This window comes from Drosophila subpulchrella, unplaced genomic scaffold, assembly GCF_014743375.2.
Source record: "Drosophila subpulchrella strain 33 F10 #4 breed RU33 unplaced genomic scaffold, RU_Dsub_v1.1 Primary Assembly Seq176, whole genome shotgun sequence".
NCBI classification, from domain to species: domain Eukaryota; kingdom Metazoa; phylum Arthropoda; class Insecta; order Diptera; family Drosophilidae; genus Drosophila; species Drosophila subpulchrella.
Window position 1 is genome coordinate 72,044 of NW_023665512.1, and position 9,963 is coordinate 82,006.

At 50.4% G+C, this 9,963-nt stretch overlaps 1 protein-coding gene across 1 annotated transcript; it reads right to left on the reverse strand.

Annotated features, from left to right (window-relative positions):
• Positions 1-237: 237 nt before the first annotated feature.
• LOC119559123 (toll-like receptor 7) lies at positions 238-5,654 on the reverse strand. Its single transcript, XM_037872200.1, has one exon. The coding sequence runs from the start codon at positions 5,270-5,272 to the stop codon at positions 1,115-1,117; it is 4,158 nt and encodes a 1,385-aa protein (XP_037728128.1). The 5' UTR covers positions 5,273-5,654; the 3' UTR covers positions 238-1,114.
• Positions 5,655-9,963: the final 4,309 nt, after the last annotated feature.

Genomic DNA, 9,963 nt, shown 5'->3' on the forward strand with positions numbered 1-9,963 from the left:
TGCCATGCCCACAGAGGAAATGCGGAATGGAAATGAATAAATTTGCAGCATTTTTTGTAGTCCTTTGTGTCCCTGTGGGAACGGTGTCAGTTGCACGTGTGCCGACACAGCAGGACTCGGATTGCCTTTTGCAAAAAAAAAAACCGTACCTCAATTAATTTCACCTCCCCTTAGAGCCATCTCTAAGATACATTCTCCCCCAGCCCCGCCGCAAGTCGAGTGAAAAGATGGTTGTGATTTAATTTTTGTCAATATTTTTGTAATGTTTTGCATTTTATTTCCGCAGATATACTCTTCTGCTCGCTTTTATGTAATTGTAATAATTAGTTTAATAATACATTTCGTCATTAAGTAAATTTAATTCAATTAATTTAGCTCCGCCATCTCTATACAGTACGATACATAAATACAGTAAGTGCTCTAAATGTGGTTGCCCTTGCGATTGTTCTATATACAAGTAAGTTTATCAAATATTCAATTAGTTATTGTTTCGTGTAGCTTAGGATGAATGAATCGACGAACACGAACGAATGTGTGTTTACTTTTAGTTGTAGTTAACAATAGTTTAGTTTTGCATTAGGTTTACGTTCTGTACGCCTGGCTAGAACTACTACATAGGTCTACGCATTACAGTTAGGGCCGTAGTCTAGTGTGCCGCTTTAATTATAGTTAATTAATATATCACATTGAATTTGAAAGTGTTTCTGAAAAACATTTCTAGTAATTGTTTGTTTACGTTTATGGTAATTATATAATGTATGCCTATATGCTCGTATATGAATGTGTTGTGGGCGTGTCTTGTGCGTGTTCTGTATTCAGTTTTTCTCGTTTTTTTTTGGCAGTGCTACACAACTACGGAACGTCAACAACCACAACATCCAAAGGCGAAATGCTTCTCAAAAAAAATACATATAAATATATGGGGTCTCCACGAAATGCCTACGAAAAAGTCTTTTTGTTTTGGATGTGTGTGTGTGGTGGTGGTGGTGGTGGTGGTGTGTGGATCCTGTTTCTGCTTCCTCTTCCGCGAGTCCTTGTGCGCCAGTGAGCGATCAGCTTCAAGATGGCCGCTCCTGCGCCGAAGGACCCCTGTAGATGGCCACTGGGGGTAGCTTTAGACCAGGAAGGCCTGGCCGTTCTTATTGGCCGCCTCACTGCCGCCAGCTGCCTGTTGCTGCTGCTGCTGTTGCTGCTGCTGCTGCTGCGCCGCTGCTGCGGATGTGGAGGCCTGGGCCGTCGACTGGGTGCTGGTGCTGGCCTGGCTCAGACCGCTGCCACTGCGCAGGTGCACCGGTGCCGAGGCCACCGGCATCGCCTGCTGCGGCATGGCCCGGAACTGCGGCTGCAGCAACCGCTGCTGCTGCTGCTGCTGGTGGAGGCGCAACTGCTGCTGCTGCTGCTGGTGCATCAGGCCCGTGGGAATCATGGAGAGCGCCTCGTGCTGATCGTACGCACTGTACTCCGACTCGATGCTGTGGTAGATGTGCTCCGATGGCGGGCGCATGGGCATGGGCATGGAGTCCACGATGCGGGCGGCCCCTCCAGGGCGCGTGGGTCGCGGCGAGGGCGTGGCCGTGGTGGCGGAGCTGTAGTTGGCCTCCATGTCCTCGGTGCAGTAGTAGGCCGGCGGTGGTGGCGCCTGGCGGAAGATCATGCCCGGCGAGACGGGCTGCTTGAAGCGCTCGTGGTGGTCCAGGGTGTAGTTGTTGCCGCGGGGCGAGAGCTCAATGGGGATGGCGTAGCGCAGCTTCTCCCAGAAGTACCGGTCGCAGGTGAGCAAGCGGTTCGAGGGCACGGACTTCAGGTAGGGCGACAGTTCGGCCACATCCTCGGCCTCGCTGGACACGCTCGTCTCCTCAATGATCACCAGTTTCTGGGCCAGGCCCCTCAGCGACTCATGGAAGGCGTTGCGGAACTCAATGCGGTTCCACTCGGTGGCCAGGAGGTTGCGCGTCAGCACCAGGATGATCTTCCTGGAGGCGCGGGCTCCCTCCACCAGCTGCAGGTGCGAGGCCTGCGGGGGCAGGTCACGCTGCTGGATGCACAGCCTGAAGGGCGGACGACCGTGCTCCAGTTCGGCGGCAATGTTGCGGCACACAAACTCGTAGTCCTTCTCCGAGTGCAGAATGATGGCGTCGTACAGCTTGCCGGCATCCTCGAAGCGGGGCTCACACACCCTGACCCCATAGTGGGCGAACAGCCACATGCGAACGCTCTCGCGGAAGACGAAGACGATGATGAGGACGACGACCAGGAAGATCAGCACCAGGACGGCGGCCAGCAGGGGCAGTCGGTAGCCACCGGCCAGATCCTGCGAGGAGCTAATGTTGCTGGCACTGGCGTCCAGCAGATCGGAGCAATCGGGTCCGTTGGCCAGGTTGCCCATCAGTTCCAGCTCCCGCTTGATGCCCGCATCCAGGCAGTAGATGTCATGGGCATCCCGCACCACCATCGCATTGTCGGAGACGAACTGGGCCAGTTCCCTCAGCTGCTGGCAGCGACACGACCAGGCATTCCTGCCCAGCGTCAGTCCCTGCAGGCTGTGGCGGTACTGCAGATTGGGCAGCGAGCTCAGGCGGTTGTTGTCCAGGCGGAGCACTTCCAGGGAGACCAGTGGTTCGAAGGTGGCGTTCGAGATGTGGGTCAGCATGTTGTTGTGCAGATACAGTTCCCGGAGAAGTCCCAGTGAACGGAACTCTGAGCCCTCCAGTGTGGTGAGCTTGTTGTTCTCCAGGTGGAGCACTCGCAGATTGGCCAATTGGGCCAGACTGCCATTCTGCAGGGTCATCAGATTGGAGGCATTCAGGTAGAGGGCTCGCAGATTGCGACGATTGGTCAGGTGTCCCACCTCCAGCTCGGGCATGTTGTTGCCATCCAAATACAGATCACTGACGTCCAGGGGAATGCGGCTGGGCAAAGAGGCCAGATCCTGGCGGCCACAGTCCACAATGTTGGTGGCCCAGGTGGCGTCATGGAAGCAGCTGCAGTTGCCCGGGCAGATCACCTCGCAGTCGCACTGCTCGTACTCGCAGCAGTGGCACGTGGGCGGGCAGTGGCTCTCGTACTTGCAGACAAAGTCGGAGGCGGCCAGCGTGGCCAGCGGACGCAGTGGAGCACTGCGGCTGTGCGGCATCAGGCACTCGATGTTGCCCAGGTCCACCACATGGGGGTGCTGGCGGGTGGTCAGGTTGTTGATCCGCTGCAGCCACTCCATGGAGCAGTCGCACTCGAAGGGATTGCCGCCCAGATAGAACTCGGGCACGGGTTTCTCCGCCGAAACTGGAGCCACTCGCAGCGCATTCAGGGAGATCTTGGACAGCACATTGGCATACAGATCCACGCGGGCCAGTCGCGTCTTGTCCACAAAGGTGTTGGCCTGGATCTGACCAATAATGTTGTTGTTGATGAACAGCAGCTCAATGGAGTTGGGCACCGACATGGCTCCAATCTCGGTGATGCGATTGTGCGAGGCATCCAAAGTGGTCACTCGGATCTCCTCCTGCAGCTTGTAGTAGTTGCCCAAAGCCTCAATGTAGTTGCCATGGATATCCAGCCACTTGAGGTTGGAGGGAATGAAGGCGTAGTCGAACCACACCAGGTGATTCTCGGAGAGATTCAACCACAGCAGAGAGGCCAGGGTGGCAAAGATGCCATTGATGTCGGTGAGGAAGTTCTTGTCCAGGCGGATCGCCTCGATCTCGGTGTTCTTGTCGAAGGCTCCGCGCTCAATGCTCTGGATGCGGTTCTTGGCCAGATTCAAGACACTCAACCTGGGCAGATCCTGGAACATGCCCACGGTGATGTTGCCGATGCGGTTGTCGATCAGCCTCAAACCCGTCAGCTGGTTGAGATTGTGGAAGGTGTTGTTCTTGAAGTCCGAGATCTGGTTCTCGCCAAGATCCAGGGTCTTCAGCATGCTCAGATCCTGCACAGCCTCGGGCACCTCGGTCAGCTGGTTGGAGCTCAAGTCCAGTTCCTTGAGGTCGGAGCAGTTGCGGAAGGCCTGCGACTCCACAATGCTGACGAGGTTGTTGTTCAGCGTCAGCTTGGTCAGCACATACAGTCCATTGAAGATGCGGTTGTCCAGGGTGTGCAGGCGGTTCTCGGCGAGATTGAGGGTGTGCAGGTTGTACAGTGGCAGGAAGGCACCTTCCTCAATGTGACCAATGGAGTTGTTGCGCATATCGAGGATCTGCAGGAAGTACAGCTCCTTGAAGGTCTTGGCTCCGATGCGGGTGAGGGCATTGTTCGACAGATTCAGCACAATCAGGCGGATCAGGCCGGCGAAGGTGCTGTTGTCCACGTGGTGGCTGGTCAGCTGATTGCCACTCAGATCGAGCACCAAAAGCTGCTCCAAACGATGCAGCAGTCCCTTGGGCAGATCGTACAGATCGTTGCCCTGCAGATGCAGTTCCCTCAGCTCCTTGTTGCCGGCAAAGGCCTCCGAGGGCAGGGATTCCAAATGGTTAAACGAGATGTTCAGGACGCGCAGGGAACCCAAACCAGCCAAGGCATTGGGCGCCAGGCTGCTGATGTTGTTGTGCTGCAGACTGAGGGTCTGGAGGCGCCTCAGACGCGAAGCACCCCAGGCATCGGGCAGGGAACGCAGCTCATTGAACGAGACATCCAAAGTCTGGAGCTCGGAGCCACCACTGACGGCTCCATTGGCATTACTCAAAGCCGATCCCGCACAGAGTTTCTCGGAGAAGCCAAGGAACTCGGCCGAGCGTATCCGGTTCTGGGTGAGATTGAGCACCTGCAGGCTGGGCATGGAGCACCAGACGCCCTCGGGCAGCTGCCTGATGTTGTTGTCGCCCAAATGGAGCTCCGACAGCTCCTTCAGGCCCTGGAACGACTGCCCATGCAGCTCGAGGGTCTTGCCCGGACCCCAGACCGCATTGTGCGACTCCAAAGAGAGGCGCTTGAGGGACATGAGGCCCTCGAAGGCGTTGGGCGGTACGCGCTGCAGCTTGCAGGCATCGATGCGCAGCTCCGAGAGCTTCTGCAGCTGGCGGAAGAGTCCCGAGGACAGTTCGCTGGCGTGCAGCAGCTCCTGGCTGCACTGCAGCTCCAGACGGCCGGCCGTCTCAGCCACCTGCAGGTCCAGCGGGGATCCGGAAGTGGCCTCCAAGGCGCGCACGCTGCACCGGATGTCCATGGTGGAGAGGCCGTACTGCCAGTTGCACTGCTGCTGCTGCGCATGCGCCTGGGCCACGAGCAGCGAAAGCAACAGGCAACAGGCGAGGGCAACAATGTGAGTTGTAAGTGGCATTTTGGTTGGTTTGCTGGGTGGTGTTGGCTTGGTTAACTTAACAACGATATTCGTATCTTTTTTTTTTTTTGGTCAGCTGCGTTAGCCGTGGGTTGTTGTTGTTGTGGGTTGCGGTGTTTGAGCACAACTCGGTCACTTTCTGGTTTTCATTTTTCGATCGCTTTTCCGCAGCCCTATTGCCCTGTAATCCTGGTGTGAGCTGGCTTTGCGTTTTGCGATTTAACACTTTTGTTTTCTTTTTGATTTTCAATTTCAATTGGTAATTGGTAAATTGGTAAATTGGTAAGTGGCTATTTATTTTGAACTTGGCACTTGGCGCGACTCAGTGTGTTCGACTTCGTTCGTTCGGCGAGAGCTCGTTTTCTCAAAACATGTTTACCGCCTCGCGTTTCGATTCAAACTGATTGCTGGAGTTGGCCATCTCGACTCCGTTGGCTCGTTGAAAATGTGAAGCCGACGACGTCGCTGCCGCCGCCTCGTGGCAGCGCTCGCACACACACACACACAGCCGGCGCCGCGGCGGCAGACAGACAACACGCTCACGCTACACGTGCATGTGCATGTGCATGTGCATGCACTCTCGCGAGCGAGCACACACATGCAGCTCTGCCGCTGCCGCTGCTCTGCTCTGCTCTTGCTCTCCGCTGCCTTCACACACACACGCTCTGCTGCTGCTGCTGCTGCTGCATTTCCTGCCCGTTGCATATGTCACACACACGCGTGAGAGAGCTGGCTGCTCACTCTCTCGCTCTTGCCGAAAGTAGGGGAAATGTTGCACACACACACACACACACAACACATGGGAAAGGGAATGGAAATGGGAGGAAAACAGTTAGCCTTAACCCTCTCTCCCCGATTTCTGTTCTGTCCCACAATTAGCACTGGGAAATGGAATAATTCAGATGGGGTTATCAGCTATCTTCTTATCTGCATTGACCCCAAGATTATTCGATCGGCTATAAGTGGAAATCGCTTCGGAATTAGCTGATCAGCTTTAAATGCGGTCTTTTGTATGGGGTCTATCAAGAATGCGATCCATTATGCAAGGCATTTAACAGAAATGAAAACATGTTTTCGTTTTAAGTTATGGCATCAGATTTATTAGATAATTGTTATAATATAACCTAGGTAACCTAGATTGAACTAAACCTAGATAAAATATTATAAGTTCACATATTAAATTTTTATGTAAAACTTATTATAGTATACATTGTTCTTAAATTGAGAACATTCGTTCTCAAAAACCGCGTAAGTACATTTTGACATGAATGTTCTCAATATTAGAGCGATATGGTGAGAAGAGAAATTGAGTTTATTTAACAACTTTCTAATAAGTATCAACTACTGACTGGTCTAATAGTTTAGATGTTGAGATATACAATAAAAACATTTTCAACTTTAAAACTTAGTTCTATTTTTAAGAACATTTTAAACTCAGATGAGAACATCATAATTCTTTCTGAATGGATAGCTAACTTAATTTAAGAAATCCGACTTATTAGGAAATAAGTTAAAAGTATCTTATAACAAATTTATAGATTTAAGTTATCTAAGAATTGTGTCACCTAGGACCCTCAGAGGGTTAACTAGAACCGGCAACAGGCTGCTGCTGGCTGGCAACATTTCGCCCCCTGCCCCGCCCCCTTTTGGATGGCAGTTCTCTGAGTCAGTTCTCAGTTTTGCTGCCTCGTGTTGCACTCGCGATATGTGTTGCATGTATATAGTGTAGTGAGTTGCCTCGGTTTCAGCATGTTGCATGCTGCTTGGCTCTTAACAGCTGCTGATGTTGCTGCTGTTGTTGCAGCTGCAATTGCTTTTGTGCTATTGCTGTTAGTGCTTTTGGTGCTTTTGGCCACGTTTTCTGCGGTTCTCCCCAGTGTTTTGTTGTCGTTAAATGCCTAATCTATGGTTGTATGCTAAATATATTTTAGCAATATTTGCAGTGTGTTGCAGTTGCTGCTGCTGCTGCAGTTGCTGTCAAACATTTCCTTGGGCTTCTTAGTGGGAGTTCGATTTTGCTCAGTTTTTAGGAAGCATGTAACGACGTAAAGACTCCTGTCAATCCCGTTTTTTAGAATTGAAAACGCCATTACGGGCTGTTTGGGGCTTTACTTGGCTGCAGCTTCAAGCGCTGAAATTATTTTGCTACACAGAAAAAGCCACACTTATTTGGCACTTTGAGTGGTTCATGGAAACTTGTTGGTGCTCTTTACTGCCACTGCCATTTGCCTCATCATAATTTTCAGGTTTATTTACTCGCAGCTACTGCTGCTCACCTCTCAGGCCATAAATATCGCATATGAGTGTTGCATGCAACGGCGGCAACACCATCGGCAGTAGCAATATTACGGTTTGAATGCCACTAATATGCCAACTCGGCTTTGCGGAGGAAATGTCCAATGCGGACTGTTTAGTGTCACTGGGGTTCGCCGCTCTAATTTCGCAGGTCTCTATCACCTGGCTGGTTGGCCTTTTCGGCTGTCGACTTATGCCACTTAAAATTACATTAAAAAACTTTCCGCCAAGAGCAACAACTTTGCCAGTGCCCTCCCCCCAAAAAAATAACTCGAAATGGGGAGCTGGAAACTTTGCCCGGCTTTTCCGCTCCGATGTTGCTGCCGTTCTAGTTGCTGTTGCTACTGTTGCTCCTGTTACTGCTGCGTTTTTGTCCCGTTTTGTTTTTGTGGCGCTGCAAATATGAAACTTTTGTTACTTAATTATTTTGTTTGTTGTTCTTGTTAATGTTTCTGCCGCTGCTACTGCTGTTCCTGTTGGTATATTGTTATTAATTAATTGAGTTACACTTCCGCTCTGCTGTTGCTGCTGCTGCTGCTGTTGCTGCTGCCAAGCTCCTTACAACTGTTTGCCTAGTGGTGCGAATATTTTATGAATTTTTAAATTTCATTAACTCGACATGTGCAGGGAACTTTGTGGCAGACTGTGTCATACGTGTGTCGTCGACCCTTTTTGTGTCTTCGGGCGGACTCTAGCCGAAATAACTTTAGGGCTGCTGGGGAAAAAGTCAACTAAAATTGTTGTTCAGCTTAAAAACAAAATAAAATATCCGTAATTCAAGGTTTTTTGGCTGACCAACTCTTTCAAATTTCACCCAGTAAAATGTAGTTATGGATTTTTGGACTTTATGGGCATTTCGTGTACCTGCCTGGCCAGAAGCGACTTCCATAAAAGTGGCCTAATGTTTGTTTGCTGCTGCGGCAACTGCAACAGCTTAAATATTATTCATACGGCGCGTTGGCCACGGCCAAAATCCTCATTGCAGCTTTCATTTCGACTCGCATAACTATGTCAAATTAGTGTCTGGCTGCCTGGATGCGCTGCTCCAACTTTCCCAGCGGCCTTTTCAGAAACTTTCCCGCTCCGCTCCTTGGGAAATCGTATTCAAATGCCGCCCCAGCGAGCAGCAAGCACAGCGGCTGGAGAAACAAAAACCATTTTAATTGAATTAGAAAATGGCAATGGGTCAGAAGCACGTTTGTAATGCATAATTTATGTTTGCGCACCGAGTTTGTTTTGTGATTTCAGTTATTTTCCATTTTGCTGCGCTGCTGCTGCTGCTGTTGCTGTTGCGAATCCGAATACGAATCCGCATCCGAATGCCCGATTTTTTGAGGCCAAAATTTTCATAATCTTTTGGTGCAATAGAAAATTGCCGTGGCAGTGGAAACTGCAGTTATGAATATCATTGCTGGAGCTTTAATGAATGAACCCAGTGCGGTTTAACAATATGGATGGGTGGAAAGTGCGTGTGACAGCAATGGATTCAGCTGCTGCTGCTGCTGCTGCTGCTGGAAAATCCCCATCGAAGGAGTCATCCTGCTGGCAGCTGTCAGGCGCACTGGCATTACATTATTGCCGCCTCCACATCGGTTAAACTGAACAACAAATTGATAGATTTTTGCCATAGCCGGAATAGCAATCGTTTCTCTGTCCATAAAACATAATCAACTTTTGTTTATTCAAAATATTATAAATTCCATTTTTCGATTTACTCTTTATTTTACCTCCGGAGCCCCCTCAGAAGGGGACATTCTTGACTAATTTATTTTGGGCAAACATAGATTTTATCTCCAACCCCATATCTCCCAGTCCCCATCAGTTATAATCTTATACATTTGCCTGTCCGCCTGGCTGGAATTCATGTATCTTAAAATTCTTGTTCAATAGTGTGATTTGCTATTGCTGCCGTTGTTTTTGTTTCGTGTCTCGAACTCAGGACTCATTTGATATGCGGGCTCAGTAATGCGCCCACACGTCGATGCTGAAACAATGCCAGGCATTTTTATATGCCATGCGATATTTTATAAAATATATATACCCATCGGTGGGGGGACATATAGTATGTGTGTGTTGTGGGTAACGAGATGCGAGATGCCGACGACCGCTCAAGTGCATCTTAAAGATACTTTGCTGCATTGTGCCAGCCTCGCCGGCTGGAGTGGTTCGCCAGCATTTGAGGCTGTGCCAAAGGCTGCTAAGGCTATTGTGGCCCAACTCCCTCAGCCCCCTTGATTTGTGTAGGGGTTGATATATGAGCTTTAATGTGCATTAACTCCTGTGCCATATTTCTCCGCTCCCTCGCGGAGAATGGGGTTAATTACGCGTTTACGGCTCCGTGGCTATGGAGAATCTCGACCGCAAGTATTTATTGGTCGGTTTGATTTATGTGCCCG

What these genes read in the sequence shown, in the direction of transcription:
- LOC119559123 (XM_037872200.1), bottom strand. Translation starts at nt 5,272, where the DNA reads ATGCCACTTACAACTCACATTGTTGCCCTCGCCTGTTGCCTGTTGCTT.